This window comes from Salmo trutta, chromosome 5 (assembly GCF_901001165.1).
Source record: "Salmo trutta chromosome 5, fSalTru1.1, whole genome shotgun sequence".
NCBI classification, from domain to species: domain Eukaryota; kingdom Metazoa; phylum Chordata; class Actinopteri; order Salmoniformes; family Salmonidae; genus Salmo; species Salmo trutta.
In genome coordinates this window covers 60,533,835-60,559,141 of record NC_042961.1, presented here as the reverse complement: position 1 = coordinate 60,559,141, position 25,307 = coordinate 60,533,835, and the positions used below count along the sequence as shown (strand labels likewise).

General features: G+C 42.0%; 4 protein-coding genes and 5 non-coding genes across 15 annotated transcripts in view; 7 read left to right on the top strand and 2 right to left on the bottom strand.

Annotated features, from left to right (window-relative positions):
• The window catches only part of LOC115194672 (uncharacterized), a 41,576-nt gene extending 40,755 nt beyond the window's left edge, over positions 1-821 (bottom strand). Inside the window, exon 1 of the transcript XR_003878432.1 lies at positions 41-821. The gene's annotated coding sequence lies outside the window, so the exon portion shown is untranslated. The remainder of the gene's footprint in view (positions 1-40) is intronic.
• LOC115194677 (zinc finger protein 37-like) overlaps positions 1-25,307 on the top strand; it is a 1,069,572-nt gene that overhangs the window by 518,369 nt on the left and 525,896 nt on the right. The gene's annotated exons all lie outside the window — the stretch shown is intronic.
• Positions 1-25,307, bottom strand: part of LOC115194676 (gastrula zinc finger protein XlCGF26.1-like) — a 900,659-nt gene that overhangs the window by 457,676 nt on the left and 417,676 nt on the right. The window lies entirely within an intron of this gene.
• On the top strand, positions 822-24,366 carry LOC115194673 (piggyBac transposable element-derived protein 4). 7 transcript variants are annotated; one of them, XR_003878443.1, is made up of 14 exons: positions 948-1,267; positions 1,702-1,742; positions 2,324-2,420; positions 2,633-2,680; positions 3,003-3,047; positions 3,466-3,515; positions 3,789-3,829; positions 4,188-4,235; positions 4,992-5,050; positions 5,298-5,329; positions 5,826-5,878; positions 7,608-7,654; positions 8,030-8,074; positions 8,687-8,832. XR_003878443.1 is itself a non-coding variant. In XM_029754560.1 (8 exons), the coding sequence occupies exons 7-8, from the start codon at positions 20,905-20,907 to the stop codon at positions 23,198-23,200; spliced, it is 1,953 nt and encodes a 650-aa protein (XP_029610420.1). In that variant the 5' UTR covers positions 822-1,267; positions 1,702-1,742; positions 2,324-2,409; positions 2,633-2,680; positions 3,003-3,047; positions 3,466-3,515; positions 20,286-20,904; the 3' UTR covers positions 23,201-24,366. The 7 variants fall into 7 exon arrangements, 6 of the variants coding, with proteins under 6 accessions (XP_029610420.1, XP_029610419.1, XP_029610418.1 ...); XM_029754560.1 differs by lacking the exons at positions 3,789-3,829; positions 4,188-4,235; positions 4,992-5,050; ... (3 more) ...; positions 8,030-8,074; positions 8,687-8,832 and adding exons at positions 20,286-21,086; positions 21,430-24,366 and having other exon boundaries at positions 822-1,267; positions 2,324-2,409; XM_029754559.1 differs by lacking the exons at positions 3,466-3,515; positions 3,789-3,829; positions 4,188-4,235; ... (4 more) ...; positions 8,030-8,074; positions 8,687-8,832 and adding exons at positions 19,986-20,035; positions 20,286-21,086; positions 21,430-24,366 and having other exon boundaries at positions 822-1,267.
• Positions 3,998-4,069, top strand: LOC115195031 (small nucleolar RNA SNORD30). Its single transcript, XR_003878571.1, has one exon. It is a non-coding gene; the product is annotated as a small nucleolar RNA SNORD30 (small nucleolar RNA).
• On the top strand, positions 4,405-4,531 carry LOC115195049 (small nucleolar RNA SNORD22). Its single transcript, XR_003878588.1, has one exon. It is a non-coding gene; the product is annotated as a small nucleolar RNA SNORD22 (small nucleolar RNA).
• On the top strand, positions 5,086-5,155 carry LOC115195037 (small nucleolar RNA SNORD31). Its single transcript, XR_003878577.1, has one exon. It is a non-coding gene; the product is annotated as a small nucleolar RNA SNORD31 (small nucleolar RNA).
• Positions 5,935-6,004, top strand: LOC115195033 (small nucleolar RNA SNORD31). The gene has a single exon (XR_003878573.1). It is a non-coding gene; the product is annotated as a small nucleolar RNA SNORD31 (small nucleolar RNA).
• LOC115195046 (small nucleolar RNA SNORD31) lies at positions 8,545-8,614 on the top strand. Its single transcript, XR_003878585.1, has one exon. It is a non-coding gene; the product is annotated as a small nucleolar RNA SNORD31 (small nucleolar RNA).

The following is a 25,307-nucleotide window of genomic DNA, read 5'->3' as shown; positions in this document are numbered from 1 at the left end:
GCTCCGGCGGTGCATTCTACTGGAGGAGTAACTGGCTTACCTGGACGATGGGCTGGTCTGTGCCCCACCCAGGGAACAGGCCACAACGGACATGAGGACCCTTTTGAACCACATTATAGTTCTGGGCCTCACCTGCTAACACAGGACTGGTGAAGGCCGACAGGCAGATCTAGGGTCAGATTATCCTGCCCCATTTCATTGATTGACTTGCATTTTTATTTATTTATAATGCACTGTCCATATATTTAGGCTGATTTTATAATTTTAGATATCTGTCTGCATCTGTACCTTGAAGTTCAAATAAACCTGGCAAATGCTTGAAAACTATCAAACCCGGTGCTGATAAGGTAGTCAGTGGCAAATTTGTTATGCTATTTCCTGTGACACCTTTATTTAATTTCGTGTGCAAACTGATCAATATCAACCGTTTCACTTGCAGAATTGTTTTTTTATTGATATTCACAATAATAACAAAAATGTATTTCGTTGTTTTTTTTTGTTTTTTTTGCAAAACCTTTTTCAAAGCAGGAAGGAGTCCGCGCCCGTGACGCACAGACGTAAGGCGTATAAAAGGCGCAGGAACCTTCCACTCCTTCCATTTCCTTCTCCGATCTAACCGAGGTAAGATCATCAAATGCCGTCTCTCTCCCACGAACATCTTTTCGCTACGCATTTGATAGGAACACATTCACTGGAATAGGAAAAAGATTTTAGCGAAGTGTTTTTAAAGCCATTCGTTTACTTGCATTTGCTGCCAGTAGTTAACCCGGTACTTAACTAACGCTGAACGGAAAGCGGCGGGAGCTGTTAACGGTAATTTAGCTAGTCGCCACTTTGGCGTTCAATTTGAAGCCATCCTTTTGTTCAACTTCTCCACAGATCTTCGAAATTACTTTTTTGACAAATTATGCATTTTATTCCTAGTATAAAACATGTTTTGTTCTGATTTGTTTATTTCATGTACAGGCCGATATCTGGCTGTTAGCATTGCAACGTCTTTCGATGATGAGAATTTACACAGACCTGTTCTGAAAACCTGATTGTACTTTAGTATTTCTGATGAGAGACTTGCAAAAAAAATACATATTTAACCATAAACGTGTTTCGAAATGCTGCTTTCGCAGAACACGTGTCCGCAACTAGCCAGGTCACATGAGAACCTACATGATTTAATGGATGTCTAGCTACGGTGGTTGTAACTAACATTACTGTTAACTTTTATAATTTTCTCCTTTCCAGATGCCGACGACTCGAATGTGCTGCTCGGGTAAGCAACATATTACTTATTAAATACCTGCTTACGTGGTGGTTTTAGTTAGCAATTAGCTAACCACGTGTCATGTTAGCTAGTATGCTAGCTCGCCAGTTAGGTGAGACCAGACCATCAGTCGTTATAAACCCAACGTTAAGAGGTCTGCTACGGTGATGATAAAATGAACTCTCTCTTACCGAATCAGCCTTTGAAGAAGAAACTTCTTTACCAGATTCTGAGTAGCATTTGGCCCCTGATTCGACTGTCGTTGCTGCGCTAATGGCTCCTTATTCTCAATAGTTTACTACTGATTAACGTTGATCTGGTCAAAAGTAGTTCACTGTATTGGAAATAAGGCTCCTTTAGCGACGATATCAATGTCGGGTTTTATATACCTGCGTGTTGTCTGTTCATAAATGGACCTCCCTAACTTCCTCCCTGATCAACAGCAATGCAGGACAGATACCAGGGAAGTCCAGAAGACTGACACGTGAGTGCATTGACTTACCACCAGGATCATTAGATGTGTTCAGCTTATCAGCCCTTCGCCTTAAAGGGATTCGCCAGGGCCCTTTATCTAATTCCCAAGTTAATGGATACTACTTCACTGTGAAGGTAGCTTTGTAAGGTAATATTCACTAGCGTTAGCGCAGCTATTAAGAATATGGTTAGCTAGCATGCTAGTACACACCTGTAGACTTCCAATTGTTATGCTAGCTTTGGTTAGCATTAGCTTGCAAAACTACATGTAACTTACCTCAGTTTGACTCTGACATAACATATGTATCCATGACTTTATCAGTCTGGGGAAGTAGATAAAGGTCCTCTGCCCTAAATCCCTAAGTATCTCTGTGTGCACTTGGAAAACTGTCTTACAACTAAAAAGGGAAGTGGACTTTCAGGATTTAACTGACTCACAAGTGACTGGCTGTAAATGATGATCCTCAATGACAAGCATATATCTGATTTTTGGTGATGCTAACTTTGATCTGATGGCCTCCTTGTCCTGTGTTCCAAAGCCTCTTGTAATATACAGACTAAGTCACTAACATGGATGTGTTCTTTGCTCAGGTCTGCATTACTTGTGACATGACTTCCTGACTTCAAGGCATCTGAACAGAATCCCCACTTGGAGTTCCATTCTGGAATAGGAATGTGTGAGTTCCATGTGAGTTTATTCACTGGTGTTCAGGACAGTAACAATGGCACCAGATTTCTATGTGGTCACTACTTATGAGCTTTATATGATGATCCATTGACAAGCATATGTCTGATATTTTGTGAAGCTACTGTTTGATCTGATGGGCTCTATTCAAGAACCTTCTATCTTCTCATAGAAGCCAAACTATAACTAACATTATTTTGTGATTCCGTCTATAGAATACCTGATTCCAGACCACGAGACTGGTGCACTTTCTGAAAATCCAGGTTGGTGAAATATTAACACACTGGCTTCATTTCAAACAGTACCCCACTTCCCTTTATAGTGCACTACCATAGACCAGGACCCGTGCACTGTAAAGGGAATAGGGTGTGACTTTGGATGCAGACACTTTCACTATCCCCTTTTGGCTGGCCAACTATACAAGATGGCTACTGGGACATGCTACAGTCCCAATGATGTTAAACTTAGCTCACTTTGAAACTATGTGAAACGACGTGAACTACTGAGTGACTGTAGCTAATGCAGCAGTTGTATGTTTAAATGTTCTTTACAGCTGAACACTAACTTCCTTTCTCATTTTAACAGATGTGGGGATGACGTTTCCTAAAGGGACTAACACTACCTTCACTGGTGAGTTCTTCCAACAAAGATCAAACTGGGTTCCCCACTATGGGTAGGATTGGTCTTCCACCAGTATACTTGTTGGTGGAATCCCAAATGGCACCCTGTGAACTGCTCCTGAGTGGCGCAGGGGTCTAGGGCACATATGGCTGTGTTTGGGAGTACCATCGGGCGGCTCACATCTGAGCACAGACAGTCTGTCTCCTCAATAAGTAGTCCACTGCATAGGGACTGGGGTGCCATGTGGGTTGAGTGACAGAACTCTGTGGAACCAGTCACTTGATGCTGCTACAGTCCCAATGATGTTAAACTTAGCTCACTTTGAACCGATGTGAAACTACATGAACTACTGAGTGACTGTATATAATGCAGCAGTTAGTCATCGACTTCTCAATCATCACACTAATAAAATGTGCCTTTCCTTCAGGGTTTGGGTGCTGTGGTCAGTGGAATTGCAGCGTGGACTCCAACATACTGGTAAGTTGTGTTTCTGAAACTGTCCCAAATGGCACCCTCTATATAGTGCACTACTTTTGATCAGAGCTTTAAGGGCCCTAGTCAGAAGTAGTGCACTAGAAAGGGGGGTCTTTCCCAGAACAACAATAGTTCTCTGCAACCATGATAAACCTTTTTGTAAACTCGGTCTTCTGAATTCCTCTTGTTGAATAATAACCTGACACCCTGCGGAGTAAAGAACCCTCACTTGACTGTCTTGTTGCAGTCTAGTTACGTAACCATTTTGTTTTACAGTTGACTGTCCTGAAACAAGATGGCTGCTCTAAGCTATGCAGGTAAGGATCCATCCAGTCTAAATGGATATTTTAACACCAGTGTCTTGTCCTGGAAGTGGTAGTTCAAACATTAAGGTTATTGTATTGATATTTGCACAGCTTTGTCAACTTTTTAACTTGTATAGTTTAGCTGAACGCAACATGTTTGAGCTATCCCGTCCTTCTGCTGAACATGATGAATATTCTCTTTGGAATCTCGTTCGTCTGAACTCCTGTTGAGAAAAGGAATAGCTGACTTCAGCAGAGGGCTACGTAACCCTGTCATAAAGGCTACATATGTTATGTCTAACCCCCTCCTTGTGCCTGCCTGGTGTCTGGTCCCCACCCAGACATTAACCTGAAGCATATGTCTTCGTAGGTTCCTCTGTATGTGGCTGAACAGGGAGCCGTGATGCCGACTAGACTGGTGAGTTTTGGTTAATGAGTACGTTTGGTAATTGTCATGTGAAATGTATCTAGTCCTTGTATCTTAACCAGAGCCTCTGCCTTAGCCACAAGCTATAACCAGTCTAGTGTTAATACTCACTGCAAACAACGGTGAACAGTTGATGTTTGGTAGTCATGGTGACTCTGGCTCCTGGTGATGACACCCGCACGCGTCTTACGCCCTGCGTCGACGACAGAACCTGCAAAGGTGGACCCACTGGCGTTGCCAGGGCAACAAGGGGACAGCTGGTTGGGGTTACCAACTGTCTGATGGGACCAGAGACTCACACAAGATGGCTGTTGGCTCTGCGTTGATCCAAAATGGCTGTTGGCTCTGCATTGTTGATCCAAAATGGCCGCCATTAGATTTAAGATCATTAAGTCGATGCAGTATCATTCATGAAATGCTAGTAGCATCACAAATCACTGAGGTGGATGGGCCACTCGGAATGTAGTAGGTTTATTTACTGTTTCTTGCAGTACCATCAATAGTTTAAGCAGGATTGAAGTTAGGATACTGACTTCCAAATAACTAGTGTCCTGATGTAGTACAGGGCCCTTGTCAGCACTCCCATATTTAGTCTCTCAGTGTGGTAGTGCTGGTCTAGGATCAGTTGTCTTTCAGATAGTTGTGTTACCTCCCCAGCTGATTGGTTACCCCTCTGATCTATCAGCCAATAAAGCAGTCTTTAATGTCCTGCTGTTCAGCATGTTTATTTAGCCTCCTCTCCTTCAGGTCCTGATGGTGGTACCAGACTGGTCACTAGAAGATGCCTGTTACTGAACTACCTCAAGGTGTGTATGATCCACTTAACTTCTGTCCTTTATAATGTAGAAGTGATGATTTCCTGTTACCGCCCCAGTCTGATGTTCAGCTGACTGATTGGTTACTGAACTGATCTCCACTATAGCAGTGTGTTCTGGGGACCCAGAGGAGTGGTGGGTCCCCAGGATTAGATAATGCTGTGCTGTAGACTGATCTAATGTCGGACCACTAGTTCTTACAACATCACTTAATAATCCCTCAACTCTCCTCCCCCAGTTTGTCCTTGTTGGTCTGCAGTCTTCAGGAAGGTGTGTATGATTTTTGTTTTGACAGCATCTTCACTCACTGACCCTCCACCTCTTGCACTTGCTACCAACTCCACCTACCTTTTACCTACTCTTTAAAAGTCACTGAGTGAACTACAATTCCCATGAACACTTAACTACAGTGCCCACCCACCACATGGAACATTCTGGGATGCTGTACGTGATGAGGTTTCCACATAACAGTTGTATGGCTTCTGTCCGGCGCTCTGTGGCTGGCATCAACCCAGGTTTCCCATCGGTCCTCCTGTGGGTTGGGCAGACACTGACAAGCCTGCTCTTGGTTAAGGGGCAGGGGTAAGGTGGGCTGCCTGCCTGGAGGGAGGGTGTCTGGGTGGGAGGCTTGGAGCCAGTCCTTGGCCTGCTGGATGGCTACAATGACTGAAGCTTGAGACTGATCTCATTTCAGAATGCTCTGCATATAGTCTGCAGTACCTAATGTACTTCTGCATAATGTTTAACTGTAATCTGTTCCTTCCAGGTCCTAACTGTTCCAGCCTGGCCACTGGACAACTGTTGCTGCACTACCTCAAGGTGTGTAGGATCAACTTTCACTTTGATCTGTTGCCTTTAACTTCTGTCCTTTATAATGTAGAAGTGATGACTTCCTGTTACCGCCCCAGTCTGATGTTCAGGTGACTGATTGGTTACTGAACTGATCTATATTCTAGAGCAGTGTTTCACAATCCTGGTTCTGGGGACCCAGATGTAAGGCTTCGTTTAGACAGACTGCTCAATGCTAATCTTTCGCTAATTAGTCTTCAACCAAAAACAAAATTTTTTCAAACATATGATTATTTTACACCATTTTAAAGACAAGACGCTCCTTTATCTAACCACATTGTCCGATTTCAAAAAGGCTTTACAACGAAAGCAAAACATTAGATTATGTCAGCCGAGTACCCAGCCAGAAATAATCAGACACCCATTTTCAAGCTAGCATATAATGTCACAAAAACCACAGCTAAATGCAGCACCAACCTTTGAAAATCTTCATCAGATGACACTCCTAGGACATTATCTTATACAATACATGCATGTTTTGTTCAATCAAGTTCATATTTATAGCAAAAAACAGCTTTTTACATTAGCATGTGACGTTCAGAACTAGCATTCCCACCGAACACTTCCGGTGAATTTACTAAATTACTCACGATAAACATTCACTAAAACATAATTATTTTAAGAATTATAGATACAGAACTCCTTTATGCAATCGCAGTGTCCGATTTTAAAATGGCTTTTCGGTGAAAGCACATTTAGCAATATTCTGAGTAGATAACTCGCCATCACAGGCTAGCTATTTTGACACTCACCAAACTAAGATTTACTATAAGAAAAATTGGATTACCTTTGCTGTCTTCGTCAGAATGCACTCCCAGGACTTCCAGTTTACACCCAATGTTGTTTTGGTTCCAAATAATCCATAGTTATATCCAAATAGCGGCGTTTTGTTCGTGCGTCAAGACACTATCCGAACGGTGACGCGCGGACGTGTATCGTGACAAGAAAATTCAAAATATTCCATTACCGTACTTCGAAGCATGTCAAACGCTGTTTAAAATCAATTTTTATGCGATTTTTCTCGTAAAAAAGCGATAATATTCTGACCGGGAGTCGTTGTTTTCGTTCAAAGACTAAATCTAAAATGGACTCTACACGTGCATGCGTGAGCCCGTCTCATCCTGAGATCGACCACTTACAAGATGCGCTACTGTTTTTCAGCCATGGGCTGCAAAGTCATCATTCAACGTTCTGCCGCTTTCTGAGAGCCTATGGGAGCCTGAGAAAATGTCACGTTACCTTAGATCCTTTGTTTTGGATAGAGATGATAATGAAGGCCATGAAATGGTCAGACAGGGTACTTCCTGTACAGAATCTTCTCAGGTTATGGCCTGCCATATGAGTTCTGTTATACTCAGACACCATTGTAGAAACTTTAGGGGTTTTTCTATCCAAATCAAACAATTAAATGCATATTCTAGTTTCTGGGCAGGAGTAATAACCAGATTAAATCGGGTACGTTTTTTATCCGGCTGTGAAAATACTGCCCCTATCCATAAAAGGTTAAGAAATGTATTTGTTATTGGTGAAACCCTGTTTTCCAAACACCCTGGTATACCACCCAAGCCTAGTTCTAGGGGGGAAAACACTTGTTGACAGTTGGGTCCCCAGGATTAGAATACACTGCTATAGACTGATCTCATGTCTCACTAATAGTTCATACAATGTCACTTCATGCTTTCCTACTTTCTCCCTCTAGGTTTCTGCCCCCTGGTTGAGGTCCTAGTGTCTGCAGTGTTTGGAAAGGTGTGTGACTTCAGACAGCATCTTAACTCTCCTTCCACATGAAGCTTTCTGGAATGTTGTAAATGATGAGTTACTGCAATCAGCACCAGTCAGGTGGCAATCCTGTCCTGTGCTCTGGGCTGGATTAAGGTCTGGCCTCCCATCGGTCCTCCTGTGGGTTGGGCAGACACTGACAAGCCTGCTCTTAGTGCAAGGGGCAGGGGTAAGGTGGGCTGCCTGCCTGGAGGGAGGGTGTCTGGGTGGGGGCTTGACCCTGGACCACTGGCTGGATGGCTGCAATGACTGAACTTGTCTGAGATGGTTTCAGAATGCTCTGAATGTAGTCTAGTAATCTAAGATTGGGATTATTTGGTTTTAAAACTGTTGTCTTTTTAGATCTCGTTGGCTGCTGACGTGTTGCTGTGCTGGTGGAGTGTGAAGGTGTGTAGTGGGAATGACTTACGGTTCCAGTATTATAATGCACTGAGTATAGAGGACATTAAGAACACATTCCTAATATTGAGTTTGCTCTCAGAACAGTAAGCTCCAGTAGCTGGATGTCCTTTGGGTGGTGGACCAGTGTTGATACACATGAGAAACTGGTGCACCTGGCACCTACCATACCTCATTCAAAGGAACTAAAATCCTTTATCTTGCCTGTTCCCTCTGAGTGGTACACAATCCATGTCTCCTGGCTAAAAATCATTTTAACCTGTCTGTTCATCCACACTGATTTAACAAGTGATGTCAATAAGGGCTAGCTGTCACCTGGTCTGGTTAATGTATTGTCCACTCAGTGTAAATGTGTTGTAATGGAAAAGGGGGGCAGATCAATACTAGGAAGATGTTGTTAATGTCCTGTTGAATGTTCCTCTTGGATCATCACTCTGACCCATGCAGTTTGTTAGACACTGACCTGATGAGACATCATTACCGCCCCAGTCTGATGTAACGCTGACTGATTGGTTACGCTCTGATCAAGTCTTCTCATACCTTGTGTATTAGTCCCTACAGTATCACCAGGGTTTAATTCTCACACTATTTTCCCTCTAGCTCTCCTGTTGTACACCGGCAAGCCCTCTTGCACTCCTGTTTGGTCAGCAAGGAAGTGGGTCGTCTAGTTGGAACTGGGGAGAACCAGGCCAAGTCAATTCAACCCCGTGACTGTGTCTTAATGTATAAATAAATCTACAAATTAATGCTTGTCCTATTTTTCTTTCTTGGTGGTAGTAAATCAGACTTGGTGAATTTGGCCATTTTGAATGAACCATGTGGTGTTCTGAATTCAATACTGAACAATGTGACATTTCCTGTCATCTCATATCATTATGTGGTTGTAAACATACAGACGTAACTTTCTAGAGCCAGTGAAATGTCACCGTTAACTGACTTAATTTATTTTAAGTCATTAATTTGTTTCTGAATGGATGTTATTGTGAGTAGCATGTGTAGTAGGCTTTAACGACACGATGGGACAGTTTAATCTAGGGAATAAACTCAGTTTACGCTGCTATCAGTACCGCTAAAGATGGTGGATAAATAAAGCGTTCACTCAGGCCCTTTACCATGGGACGAAATGAAAATTACGGTGTGACACGGATATCAATGTGCCACCTTGTAGTCCCGAAAACCCTAAATGGGTTCATCTGGTTTGTTCAACCGTTACTATAGTGGAAAGAATATGGTTCTGGGATCAGTGTGAAAACGAGGGTTAAAGGCGCTGCATGATGTCAACCTGTTTACGATGGTCGTGAAGCATTTACGGTGATTTGGTCTCTGCCGAAGTCGGGCCATTAATAATTTCGCGGAGCTGGTTGACGGTACGTCCTGTATAAACAATCGTATCAATGAGGAGCAATTTGGAGCCCCGAATTGTTACACAATGAGGCGCACAGTGATGCAGTAGGGAACTAGATTTGGGCTCTGACCACTACAAGGTAATTCAGTGTTTGCTCTTTTGATTCTAGTTCCCGGACACAGATTGATAGTGCAGCAGAACACCACTGGATAGAATACCTGTATGTCTCTAGTGGTGAACTGGGATAGTGCAGCAGAACACCACTGGATAGAATACCTGTATGTCTCTAGTGGTGAACTGGGATAGTGCAGCAGAACACCACTGGATAGAATACCTGTATGTCTCTAGTGGTGAACTGGGATAGTGCAGCAGAACACCACTGGATAGAATACCTGTATGTCTCTAGTGGTGAACTGGGATAGTGCAGCAGAACACCACTGGATAGAATACCTGTATGTCTCTAGTGGTGAACTGGGATAGTGCAGCAGAACACCACTGGATAGAATACCTGTATGTCTCTAGTGGTGAACTGGGAGAGTGCAGCAGAATGCAACAGTCCTATAATCTTTAACTCATGGTATTTTCTGTGGCATTAACAAGGTCTTAGTCTGACCTTGGACATGGTGCCAAATAACCTTTCACCTGACTGATGCATGCTTTTGTAACAGTGTAGGTTCCGTCCCTCTCTTCGCCCCAACCCGGGCTCGAACCAGGGACCCTTGCACACATCAACAACTGACACCCCACGAAGCATCGTTACCCATCACGCCACAAAAGCCGCGGCCCTTGCAACGCAAGGGGAAACCCTACTTCAAGTCTCAGAGCGAGTGACGTCACTGATTGAAACACTATTAGCGCGAATCACCGCTAACTAACTAGCCATTTCACATCGGTTACACTTTCCTTACAGGAAAATTACACCCAAATACGGTCTTTTGGTATTTGCAAAATGCATCAAATGGGGATTTCTGTATTTTGAAAGTGACATATCTTGAGAAGTTGATTGTTGACAAGCAAAACATTTTGGGACTATGTCACAATGGACTAATGAAACAAATACCAGAATATGGTTTTGGATGGAGTTTTCCTTCAACTGGTTTCTAGAACTCCCTGGAAAACTGTATTTTATGGTATTATTCTGTAGTGATGAAATTAAAACCTTTTCAAGACATGAAGTCAAACAGTTACACACCAACACTAACCATGGTGGTGTGACTGAATTTAATTTAACAGTTACACACCAACACTAACCATGGTGGAGTGACTGAATTTAATATACAGTTACACACCAACACTAACCATGGTGGGGTGACTGAATTTAATATACAGTTATACACCAACACTAACCATGGTGGGGTGACTGAATTTAATATAGAATTATACACCAACACTAACCATGGTGGTGTGACTGAATTTAATATACAGTTATTCACCAACACTAACCATGGTGTGACTGAATTTAATATACAGTTACATACCAACACTAACCATGGTGTGACTGAATTTAATGTACAGTTATACACCAACACTAACCACCGTGGTGTGACTGAATTTAATATAGAATTATACACCAACACTAACCATGGTGGGGTGACTGAATTTAATATACAGTTATACACCAACACTAACAATGGTGGTGTGACTGAATTTAATATAAAGTTATACACCAACACTAACCGCTGTGGGGTGACTGAATATAACAGTTATACACCAACACTAACCATGGTGGGGTGACTGAATTTAATATACAGTTATACACCAACACTAACCATGGTGGGGTGACTGAATTTAATATACAGTTATACACCAACACTAACCATTTTGTGACTGAATTTAATATACAGTTATACACCAATACTAACAATGGTGGTGTGACTGAATTTAATATAAAGTTATACACCAACACTAACCGCTGTGGGGTGACTGAATTTAACAGTTACACACCAACACTAACCATGGTGGGGTGATTGAATTTAATATACAGTTATACACCAACACTAACCATGGTGGGGTGACTGAATTTAACATACAGTTATACACCAACACTAACCATGGTGGGGTGATTGAATTTAATATACAGTTATACACCAACACTAACCATGGTGGGGTGACTGAATTTAATATACAGTTATACACCAACACTAACCATGGTGGGGTGACTGAATTTAACAGTTACACGCCACTAACCATGGTGGGGTGACTGAATTTAACAGTTACATACCAACACTAACCATGGTGGGGTGACTGAATTTAACATACAGTTATACACCAACACTAACCATGGTGGGGTGACTGAATTTAACAGTTACACACCAACACTAACCATGGTGGGGTGACTGAATTTAATATACAGTTATACACCAACACTAACCATGGTGGGGTGACTGAATTTAACAGTTACACACCAACACTAACCATGGTGGGGTGACTGAATTTAACATACAGTTATACACCAACACTAACCATGGTGGGGTGATTGAATTTAATATACAGTTATACACCAACACTAACCATGGTGGGGTGACTGAATTTAATATACAGTTATACACCAACACTAACCATGGTGGGGTGACTGAATTTAACAGTTACACGCCACTAACCATGGTGGGGTGACTGAATTTAACAGTTACATACCAACACTAACCATGGTGGGGTGACTGAATTTAATATACAGTTATACACCAACACTAACCATGGTGGGGTGACTGAATTTAACAGTTACACACCAACACTAACCATGGTGGGGTGACTGAATTTAATATACAGTTATACACCAACACTAACCATGGTGGGGTGACTGAATTTAACAGTTACACACCAACACTAACCATGGTGGGGTGACTGAATTTAATATACAGTTATACACCAACACTAACCATGGTGGGGTGACTGAATTTAACAGTTATACACCAACACTAACCATGGTGGGGTGACTGAATTTAACAGTTACATACCAACACTAACCATGGTGGGGTGACTGAATTTAATATACAGTTACATACCAACACTAACCATGGTGGGGTGACTGAATTTAATAAAGTATTTGGTATTTTATTAGGATCCCCATGTTGCAAAAGCAGCAGCTCCTCTTCCTGGGGTCCACATGAAACATTTAACAATATACAGAATGGCATAATACAGAACATCAATAGCTCAAGGGCAGAACTACATATATTTTTTAAAAGGCACACGTAGCCTACATATCAATACATACACACACTATCTAGGTCAAATAGGGGAGAGGCGTTGTGCCGCTAGGTGTTGCTTTATCTGTTTTTTTTTAAACAGGTTTGCTGTTTATTTGAGCAATATGAGATGGAAGGAAGTTCCATGCAATATGGGCTCTATATAATACTGTACGCTTCCTTGAATTTGTTCTGGATTTGGGGACTGTGAAAAGACCCCTGGTGGCATGTCTGGTGGGATAAGTGTGTGTGTCAGAGCTGTGTGTAAGTTGACTATGTAAACATGAATGTTTCTTATATATTAAGTCTAAAACTAAGAGCACTGTATTTGGTACAAATCATTCCTTAAGTTCTAGACCTCAGCTGAATCTGGTAATGAATGGTGTGGCTGTTGAACAAGTTGAGAAGACTAAATGACTTGGCATTGCCTTAGATTGTAAACTGTCGTGGTCAAAACATATACAGTTGAAGTCAGAAGTTTTCATTCACCTTTGCCAAATACATTTAAACTCAGTTTTTCACTATTCGTGACATTTAGTCCTAGTGAAAATTCCCTGTCATAGGTCAGTTAGGATCACTTTATTTAAAGAATGTGAAATGTCAGAATAATAGTAGAGAGAATTATTTATTTCATCACATTCCCAGGGGATCAGAAGTTTACATACACTTAGTTAGTATTTGGTAGCACTGCCTTTAAATTGTTTAACTTGGGTCAAACGTTATGGGTAGCCTTCCACAAGCTTCCCACAATAAGTTGGGTGAATTTTGGCCCATTCCTCCTGACAGAGCTGGTGTAACTGAATCAGGTTTGTAGGCCTCCTTGCTCGCACATGCTTTTCAGTTCTGCCAACAAATGTTCTACGGGATTGAGGTCAGGGCTTTGTGATGGCCACTCCAATATCTTGACTTTGTTGTCCATAAGCCATTTTGACACAACTTTGGAAGTATGTTTGGGGCCATTGTCCATTTGGAAGACCCATTTGCGACAAAGATTTAACTTCCTGACTGATGTCTTGAGATGTTGCTTCAATATATCCATATCATTTTCCTGCCTCATGATGCCATCTATTTTGTGAAGTGCATCAGACCCTCCTGCAAGAAAGCACCCCCACAACACGATGCTGCCACCCACGTGCTTCACGGTTGGGAAGGTATTCTTCGGCTTGCAAGCCTCCCTCTTTTCCCTCCAAACATAATGATGGTCATTATGGCCAAGCAGTTCTATTTTTGTTTCATCAGACCAGAGGACATTTCTCCAAAAGTACGATCTTTGTCCCCATGTGCAGTTGCAAACTTTGGTCTGGCTTTTTTATGGCGGTTTTGGAGCAGTGGCTTCTTCTTTGCTGAGCGGCCTTTCAGGTTATGTCGATATAGGACTCGTTTTACTGTGGATATTTTTGTACCTGTTTCCTCCAGCATCTTCACAAGGTCCTGCTGTTGTTCTGGGATTGATTTGCACTTTTCGCACCAAAGTACGTTCATCTCTAGGAGACAGAACGCGTCTCCTTCCTGAGCGGTATGACAGCTGCGTGGTCCCATGGTGTTTATACTTGCGTACTGTTGTTTGTACAGATGAATGTGGTACCTTCAGGCGTTTGGAAATTGCTCCCAGGGATGAACCACATTTGTGGAGGTCTACAATTTTTTTCTGAGGTCTTGGCTGATTTCTTTTGATTTTCCAATGATGTCAAGCAAAGAGGCACTGAGTTTGAAGGTATGCCTTGAAATACATCCACAGGTACACATCCAATTGACTCTAATTATGTAATTTAGCCTATCAGAAGCTTCTAAAGCCATGACATCATTTTCTGGAATTTTCCAAGCTGTTTAAAGGCACAGTCAACTTAGTGTATTTAAACTTCTGACCCACTGGAATTGTGATACAGTGAATTATAAATGAAATATTCTGTCTGTAAACAATTGTTGGAAAAATGACTTGTGTCATGCACAAAGTAGATGTCCTTACTGACTTGCCAAAACTACAGTTGTTAACAAGAAATTTGTGGAGTGGTTGAAAAACGAGTTTTAATGACTCCAACCTAAGTGTTTGTAAACTTCAGGCTTCAACATTACATACCCCAACCAGAATCCATGGATTACATGCAACATTCGCACTGAGCTAAAGGATAGAACTGCCGCTTTCGAGGAGCGGGACTCTAACCTGGAAGCTTATAAGAAATCCTGCAATGCCCTCCGATGAACCGTCAAACAGGCCAAGCGTCAATACAGGACTAAGATGGAATCGTACTACATTGGCTCCTACGTTCGTTCGAATGTGGCAGGGCTTGCAAACAATTACAGAAAACAAAGGGAAGCACAGCCGAGAGCTGCCAGACACGAGCTGCCAGACGGGATAAATTACTTATCTGCTCGCTTCGAGGAAAGTAACACTGAAACATGCATGAGAGCATCAGCTGTTCCAGATGACTGTGTGGTCACGCTCTCATTTTACATTACATTTACATTTTAGTCATTTAGCAGACACTCTTATCCAGAGCAACTTACAGTAGTGAATGCATACATTTCATACATTTTTCATAAATGTTTTCCCCCGTACTGGTCCCTCGTTGGAATCAAACCCACAACCCTGGTGTTGCAAACACCATGCTCTACCAACTGAGCCACATGGGACCCGTGCAAACTGAAGTGCCAGTTATTTTCCACTGCTGTCCGTCTACTGGGGCTGGAGCATGCGCTTGGACTTGAGCTTGTGCTGTCAGTGTTATATCTACCACGTATAGCAAAGTAAGCCTTGAGACAATTGAGACATGGATTGTGTGTGTTTGCCATTCAGAGGGTGAATGGGAAAGACAAAAGATTGAAGTGCCTTTTAACAGGGTATGGTAGTAGGTGTCAGGTGCACCAGTTTGTGCCAAGAACTGCAACGCTGCTGGGTTTTTTTCACACTCAACAGTTTCCTGTGTGTATCAAGAATGGTCCACCCCCCAAAGGACATTCAGCCAACTGGACACAACTGTGGGAAGCATTAGAGTCAACATGGACCAGCGTCCCTGTGAAATGCTTTCGACACCTTGTAGAGTCCATGTCCTGATGAATTGAGGCTGTTCTGAGGACAAATTGTGGCTGTGCTTCAAATAGTGAGGCTAGTCCAACCCCACTGCACATTGCTCATTTCTCTTTTTGAATAATATTGGATTAGTCATCAAAAAGAAAGTAGGACGAAGGCACTCTTCATACAACTCTCCACAGCCAATGTGAGTAAGACCTTTAAACAGGTCAACATTCACAAGGCCGCTGGGCCAGATGGATTACCAGGACGTGTCCTCCGAGCATGCGCTGACCAACTAGCAAGTGTCTTCACCGACATTTTCAACCTGTCCCTGACCGAGTCTGTAATACCAACATGTTTCAAGCAGCCACCATAGCCCCTGTGCCCAAGAACACTAAGGTAACCTGCCTAAATGACTACCGACCTGTAGCACTCACATCTATAGCCATGAATTACTTTGAAATCTGTGTCCGGGAAACTTCCCCTAAAAACTAGCATTATAGAACTGATTAAGTTGTCAGCAAATGTCACGAGAATGTGTTATCCCAATGTTCTAACTGAACTATTTTATAGCTTTGACCAATTCTCAGAGGTTGTAAGGCTCTGGTTAATGAAGAATTAGACCAAGTCCCAGTCCTCAATAGATCAACTCTTTATTCAGAGAGCGCTCTGTCATCAAAATGAGAACACAATCTTTTTATAGCACACACACACACAAATGAACTCACATCAGTAGAAACTCCACCTCTCTTTAGGTGGGCTGTATTTTTCCAAAGTTCACATACATTGTTTATCACCCTTCTGCAACATGTTTGATCATCTTCTGCAAGCCTAGCCTTTTCTAACAGTTTTTCTCCTCCCTAGGGTGAGGAGGCCTCTTTCCAGTTATTAGTTTCACCGTTATCACAAGTCGACAGTTCAGTTGTCCTTGAATGTCTCAACTATACGCAGCTCATATTGCGAAATGGTAACACAATGGCCTAGTCACACACATTATTGGATTATGACTCTAACACATTTCATACAATTATATGGTTTCAGGGTGGAATACTTTAGTCATTATCTTAAACATAGAAGAATTTGTATCAGAAAACAACATCCCACAGAGCGGAGGTTGAGAAACACTGAAGCTTCTTCAGATGCGTTTTATTAATGCACACCCAGGATGTTAATCTGCAGTGAAGATGCGTGCAGCGATGTCATCCAGTAGCCAGTCTACTCCGGTCAGTAGGTTCTCTCCTGTCACAGCACTGCAGCCGATGATACACCAGTGGTGGGTCTTAATGTCATCCAGACCCAGGGCCTACACACACACACACACACACACACACACACACACACAGTAAAATATGCATTTTATTAGGATCCCCATCAGCTGTTGCAAAAGCAGCAGCTACTCTTCCTGGGGTCCAAACAAAACATGAAACATAATACAGAATGGCGTAATACAGAACATCAATAGACAAGAACAGCTCAAGGACAGAACTACATACATTTTTAAAAAGGCACACGTAGCCTACAATACATACACACAAACTATCAATCGGTTGATCTGGATAAACAGGAGGCTTCTGAGGCTGTGTTGGACCTGATTAGAATGAGGTTTTACGGAAAAGCAGGTTGATTTTATTTAGTTAATTTCTTTTTTGGTAGTTTGTATGATATTTTAATTATTTTTACCCAAATGTTTTCCTTTTTATCCACCTGCCCAGTAGGTGGCGGAATGCACATTTAATTGTTGCGAACGCCATTATACCATAGAAGAAGGAGGAGGAGGAGGGACAGCGACTTCAACATCTGGTAATTCATTGATTTTCATTCTGGTTTCTCCTCCGTGTGTGTAAACTTTTTCATTTTTCCTCTCATGATGCTGACGAATCGGTAGAGAATATACCTCTCAGGTAAGCTGCATATTACTGAAATGTCTGCCATGCGTGGTACAATGACTCACTTTAGCGGCAGTAAAACGATACAAGCGTTAGTTTGCCAACTGGCTAGTTTGGTGGTTTTTGTTATCGCCTGGCTTACCACGTGTCGTGTTGGTGTTAGCTAGTAGACTAGCTTTCCAGGTAGGAGAAGTGACTGCACCATCACTCTCTTACCGAATCAGACTTTGAAGAAGAAAATGATCAGATTCTGAGTAGCATTTGGCCCCTGATTCGACTGTCGTTGCTGCGCTAATGGCACCTTATTCTCAATAGTTTACTACTGATTAACGTTGATCTGGTCAAAAGTAGTTCACTGTATTGGAAATAAGGTTCCTTTAGCGACGATATCAATGTCGGGTTTTATATACCTGCACGTTGTCATGTAGTGGTGCTACCATGCTCTGTTTTAGGTCTCTCTTTATGTAGTGGTGCTACCATGCTCTGTTTTAGCTCTCTCTTTGTGTAGTGGTGCTACCATGCTCTGTTTTAGTTCTCTCTTTGTGTAGTGGTGCTACCATGCTCTGTTTTAGCTCTCTCTTTATGTAGTGGTGCTACCATGCTCTGTTTTAGCTCTCTCTTTATGTAGTGGTGCTACCATGCTCTGTTTTAGCTCTCTCTTTATGTAGTGGTGCTACAACAATGCGTGCATTATAGCTTTGAGTCACTTTTCAAATGTTGCTAAAAGTTCCAAATACATTAGTTGCTAGGTGTTGATTGGGGAAAAAGTTGCCAGGGTAGTCTGAAAAGTTGCTAAATCTAGCAACAAAATTGCACGGATGGCGTCTGTCGTGTTTTGTCCAAATATATAAAATAAAAAATCCCAGCTCCCCTTCCCCAGGAGGCTTTTTGGTAGGCCATCATAGTAAATACTAATTTGTTCTTAGGTTACTTGCCTAGTTAAATAAAATGAACATTGTTCTGGTCAAAAGTTGTAACGTAAACTAACTCACTTTTGTACGTGGCGCTGGTCCATACAATTTACCTTATTTTAGCGCCCCAAAAAATGTAATACTTCCAGATCAGCTGTAATATCAATACCATTTGTAAAGCGCAATTTCTCCCCTTTCCAACAAAATCAATGACGAGGCCTTCATGATGCCCACCTCTGCATGATTCAAGAAGGCGATGAGCTCCGTCGGGTCTTTTTAAAAATGGCGGGTGGGGAAGCTAAACCTATTGGGTGACACGGGAACCAAACCGGCTGCGCAGGGGCGCCATCGTGCATAAATGTATTTTGTCTCCCCAGGACTTGCAGCGCGTCTGCGTCAGAAATAGGAATGACTCCTATTTTTCCCCTTGTTAACGCAGACGCTCGTTGACGTGCGTGAGCAGTGTGGATGCAATAATTGAATAACATACATCTTTGAATCTATTTTGCAACACTCGCGCAAAAAATGGCGAGGTATCCCCCTTATCCTGTCCCTTGTTTTCAAACGGTGAGGGAAGTCCTACACCTGGTGGAGAGAGGCTGTAAGACGTAATTAGATGCTTTATACGTGCTGTACGTTACGACATTACCATGTCAATCAACGCTTGAATAGAAACGTATTTCACACCACAACGCAGTCAATTAGTTTTCTTTGCAGCCTCGTTTGAATGTCGCGGCTGTGCACATTTGTACGGAATGGGGTTAGTCATTGTGCTAGCTTTAGTTAGCAAAACTACCTTTATTTTACCTCATACTGGACATAAGGTCCTCCGGATGTTCAGGATTTAACAGACTCATAACTGACTGGCTGTAAATGATAATCCTCAATGACAAGCATTTGTCAGATAATTATTTACATTTTAGTCATTTAGCAGACGCTCTAATCCAGAGCGATTTACAGTAGTGAATGCGTACATTTCATGCATTTTTTTCTCCGTACTGGTCCCCCGTGGGAATCGAACCCACAACCCTGGCGTTGCAAACACCATGCTCTACCAACTGAGCCACACGGGACAATTATAATTTTCTTTGTGAAGCTACTCTTTGATTTGATGGGCTCTATTCAAGAACCTTCTATCCTCTCATAGAAGCCAAACTATAACTAACATTATTTTATGATTCCTTCTATAGAATACCTGATTCCAGACCACGAGACTGATGCGCTTTCTGGAAACCCAGGTTAGTGGGATGTTAAAACACTGGCTTCATTTGAAACAGTACCCCACTTCCCTTTATAGTGCACTACCATAGACCAGGACCCGTGCACTGTAAAGGGAATAGGGTGTGACTTTGGATGCAGTCACTTTCACTATCCCCTTTTGGCTGGCCAACTATACAAGATGGCTACTGGGACATGCTACAGTCCCAATGATGTTAAACTTAGCTCAGGTTGAACTGATGTGAAACGACATGAACTACTGAGTGACTGTATATAAATGCAGCAGTTAGTCATCGTATTTCTCAATCTGCAAACTAATAAAATGTTTGCCTTTCCTTCTCCAGGGTTTGGGTGCTGTAGTCAGTGGAATTGCAGCGTGGACTCCAACATACTGGTAAGTTGTGGTTCTGAAACTGTCCCAAATGGCACCCTCTATAGTGCACTACATTTGACCAGAGCTTTAAGGGTCCTAGTCAGAAGTAGTGCACTAGAAAGGGATGTCTTTCCCAGAATAACAATCGTTCTCTGCAACCACATGATAAACCTTTTGGAATCTCGTTTGTCTGAATTCCTGTTGATGTTAAATGACCTGACACCCTGCTGAGTAGTCTAGTTAAATGTCCTCTTTTTGTTTTGTTTTACAGTTGACTGTCCTGAAACAAGATGGCTGTTCTGGGCTGCTTTTAAACCTCTACAGGATCAGTGTACTGAAATCTAGACAGCTGCTGCTCAATATGTGACTAGAAAGGCATTCTAAACAACAGCCAACTTTCCGGGACATCGACATGTCTTATATCATCAAAGCTTAAATATTTGTTAATCTAACCACAGTATCGAATTTACAGTAGCTATTACAGCGGGACAAAATACCATGCTATTGTTTGGGGATAGTGCACAACAACAAGACGCTTATCAATGCAACTTGTTTGATACATTCACCTCTGACATATTGGCTACACAACACGTCAATTAGCCTAATGAAGGTAAGCCATCGTTAGGCACCAATGAGACCATCGGTGTTCACTTGATTGACAGTCTTGGTTCAAGGACCACTTATCATTTTGAAAACGATCTCGCTAGATAGCCAATGAGCTGGGCTTTCCAGCCTTTTGTACGCCTTTTGTACTACAAACAACCATCATGCTAGAGCTGTGGGCAACAGTGTTCATTCTCTGGTGAAAGCAAACAGGACTCACGGTAGTTAATGATACGCAGTGGTTCGTTCTCTTCTACAAACTTTTCTCAAAACTAAAAAAAGAAAACATGGCTACTACTAGTGGAAAAGCTACATCCAAGTCCAAGTTTACAAATTTGGATGAGAACATTGCAGAAATGGACTGGGAGAGTGACATAGAACTGATGGATGAGGACTCCATGAGTGAATACAGTTTTGATTCCAGTGAGGAAGAAATGTTTTTGGAAGGAGAAGATCCACTTTTAGATCAGTAAGTAAAATAGGTTTTTGCGTCTCATGCTAATGCAGTTGTTTAAATGGTTGCATATTCATTTGAGATATTTGTATGTAGACCTGAGGCATATAATGTATTAGCATAGCCTATGTGTATTTTCTGTTGGCTATGACATGCTGTTATTTTTGAGTGTCTTAATGCCTGTTGGTCCGCATATTTCATTATAGTGATTGTGTTCCCCATACTCTATATAATATAGATGAGTGCTGTGTATTTGATGTATTGATGCAGTGCTCACTCCCTGCTAAAATAAAGGTTAAATAAAATAAGGAATAGGAAACTTGAGTTCTAAACATTTTATTTTTTTAATCCTCAATAGATGTAGAGACTCCGATGACCTCTGGGAGCCACCTCCAAAGAAACCACATTCAAGTCCATCCCACACTGATTCAAACATAGGAAGTGGTTCCTCCAGTCTGACCCCTGCTGCCGTCTCTGGCTCCACACCCACCCGTCCATCTAGAGGTGTTATGAGTCCAGACCAGAAGCGGAGGAGGGCCAGTGTACCAGCGGCAACTTCAACCGAGGGAGAGGACCGTTGGCGCACTGTGCTAGAGGATGATGTGGAGCCACTTCCACCAATATTTAGACCTAAAAGGCAGCCAGGACCTCAGCTGGACATGACTGGAAAGTACAGCCCACTTAATCTTTTCCAGCTGTTTTTCTCCTTGTCAGTTCTTGATTTGCTTGTGTCTAACACCAACAAGTATGGGGCTAAGAAGCAAGCAGGCAAGAAAGAGGCATGGAAGCCCATTTCCGTCCAAGAATTATACTGTTACATCTCACTGGTCATTTATATGGGCGTTGTGAAGTTGAAGACCCTGAAGGACTACTGGAGAAGCTCAAGACTCTACCAACTGCCTTTCCCCACAACTATCATGTCTTGTAAGAGGTTTCTGACTATCTCGCAGGCGCTTCATATCAGTGACCCACAAGCTGACAACAACAATGAGAAGAAGAAGGGAACAGCAAGCTTTGACAGGCTCTGCAAAATCAAACCTCTCTACTCCAGCATTGTTGAGGCCTGCAAGACCCATTTTCAGCCTGCCCAGAACCTGTCCATAGATGAGAGAATGGTAGCCTCAAAGTCCAGAATTGGCATCAAACAATATATGCCTAACAAGCCAACAAGATGGGGTTACAAACTGTTTGTTTTGGCAGATTCTGCGTGTGCCTACACTTGGAATTTCTTTGTTTATGAGGGGAAGTCCATCTCAGCCACCGGTATGGGACTTGGTTATGATTCCGTAATGAAATTACTGGATTTTCCACTGCTGGGGAAGGGCTACAAACTGTTTGTGGATAACTTTTACACAAGCCCTACTCTGTTTACAGACCTGAGGAAGCTGAATGTATGGTCTTGCGGAACCATTCGTCCCAACGGAGTGGGTTTTCCCAAAACAAAAGTAAACGACATGCCTAAGAGGGCTGAAAGGGGTACCATGCGATGGATTCGTAAAGATGACCTGCTCTTTGTAAAGTGGATGGATGCCAGAGAGGTGGTCATGTGCTCCAATATCCACAAATCGTACAGTGGCGATCACATCGGCAGGCGTGCGAAGGACGCTAATGGGACATGGACCAAGAAAGCTGTCCCCGTTCCAGCTGCTGTAAAGGATTACAATAAGAGCATGGGAGGTGTGGACCTGTCTGATGCGCTGATAGGCTACTACAATGTTCTCCACAAGACAAAGAAATGGTACAAGACATTGTTCTATCACTTCATCGACATTGCTGTGGTGAATGCATTCATCCTCCAGAAGGAAATGGCTAGGATCTGTGGAAAGACCCCCATGACACAGCTAGCCTTCAGAGAGCTGCTCATCCAGGAGCTTGCTGACTACGGCACAAAGTCCACTGCAGCACCTTCTGTCCTCTCTACTCCTGCCTCCAGTGATGTTCACCTGCCAAAATACATCACTGCAGACCTGAATGTGCCTCGGGGACAAAAGGGCTCAGTAGGGAGGCTTCGTTGTACTCTGTGTCACAAGAAATGTCCCATCACCTGCACTACTTGTGCTGTTACCCTCTGCTTTACAACAGAGAGAGACTGCTATGGGCCTTGGCATCAGCAGCTCAATCGGGTGTAGAGGACTGTGGGTGTTCTAAATACTGTAATTGTAAATATGTTTTTTCTCCCTTTGTTTGTGGTGTGTACACTTCTGACATTAGAGCAGCGTTGGCTGCTAACTTGGCCGTTTATCTTAAATACTTCACTTCTGTGTTTTGGGAGGCATTGGATCAGCGTTCTCGTCGCGTCTCCTGTTAGTAACTTTTATAACTTCCTTTCTTGAAAACCTCAAAGTTGTATCTTTCCATAAATTCTCTCCGTGTAAATAGATTCTCACTAATATTAACTAATTGGCTGACAAGGACAATGTTTTTCGAGACCATTTATGGTTAAATAACATTTTGTTTCTAGGTAATATCGACCCATTGTTCCATATTACACATTTATGAGGTGAAAAGTTGTGTTTATACAACAAAGCCCAGAACATTAAAGCCTGCTTGTGAAAAGCCGGCAGTTTCATAGGAAGTTTACCCACAATATATGGACATTGTAGTAAAAAATTAAGCCCTCTGAACTTCTGAAAAACAAAATGAGGTTTAATATTCCAGAAACTCCGAGGATTTTTTTATGTACCTTTTAATCCAGTTGACCTTTATCTGATTTGAAGAGAGTGGAGTCTAAGACATTTAGACCGCCATCACAAACCCTGTTGTGATAAACATCTCTTTTTATCTTATGTGGCTTGTTTTTCCATATGAAGTTGTACAAAAGCCTATCTAAGGTACAGCAAGTGGATTTGGGAATGTCAATAGATGAAAAAAAGAGAGCCCCTCAGCTTTGGATAAAAGCACCCTTCCTTGAAGACTTAAATCCCTCCCTAACCATGAGGATAATTTTACAGGGTTCAAATTAAGATCATTCACAGCCTTAAGATTTTTGGTGATCTTTACACCGAGGTAGGTTACAGTATCTTTTCCAGAGATGTTACAATGACAGCTCCTTTCACAACAAACAACTCACATTTGGAAAGATTTAAAGTCAAGCCTGAGATTTTGGAGAACTGCTTCACGATATCCAATGCTAATCTAGCTTGTGATACATTTTTCAAAAAAAGTGAGGTGTCATCTGCCAGTTGCGATATCTTGATCTCTCTGGCCTGGAATGTAAATGCCTTCAAATTGACTTTTATGAACTAATAAGAATAACATTTGAGATACTAACAAAAATAAAAAAGGTGAAATTGGACAACCTTGTCGTATTCCTTTGTAAATGTTAAACCTTGAGAATGTTCCATGACAGAGTTTGATACAGCTATTGCCACCATTATACAGAGTTCTAATAGCATCAACAAAAAAACAACCAAGTTTCAAATGCTTAAGACAATCAAAGATTAAATTGTGACTTACTGTATCAAATGCTTTCTGAAAATCCCAAAATAGGATAACAGGGAAGTCATCCAATAGATCACAATACTAAAACAAGTCTAACACCAGCCTCAGATTATTAGATATATGGCACCCTTTCATGAACCCTGATTGACATTCATCAATCAGATCATTCAAGCAAGACTTTAACCTTTTTGCAAAGATTAAGGCTATCATTTTTTCATCGTTATTTAGGAGTGTGATTGGACGCCAATTATCAATATTTAAGAGATCCTTGTGTGGTTTAGGTATAAGAGTAATAACCCCTTGCTTCAGAGAGGCAGGTAGTTCTCCCTTCTTTATAGCCTCCTTAAAGGTTTCAAGTCAAAATGGTGCTATTTCTTCAGAGAAGGTTTTGTAAAATTCAGAGGTTAATCCATCACAACCTGGAGATTTGTTATTTTTTAACTGAGCAACCCCGTACTGGATGTCCATAATGGATAAATCTTGACAACAAGACCGATTGACTTCGGTAAACAAATTAGACCGATTGAATTCATTAACCGAATTAACATTCTCTATAGAAGCAAGGAGATCCTTAGAGTCACTCGATTTGTTATCTAAGGAGTAAAGATTCTCATAAAACTTAGTGGTAAAGTCTGATAACAACTCTCTATCCTCAGTGGTAATCCCATTCATCTTAAATTTCCGAAGTGTGTTGAGTTCCCCTCTCCTCTTTTCCAAATTAAAAAAGTATCTACTGTTCTTTTCACCTTTTCAAGCCATTGTTTTCTGGATCTTATGAAAAGCTCCTCTAGCCTT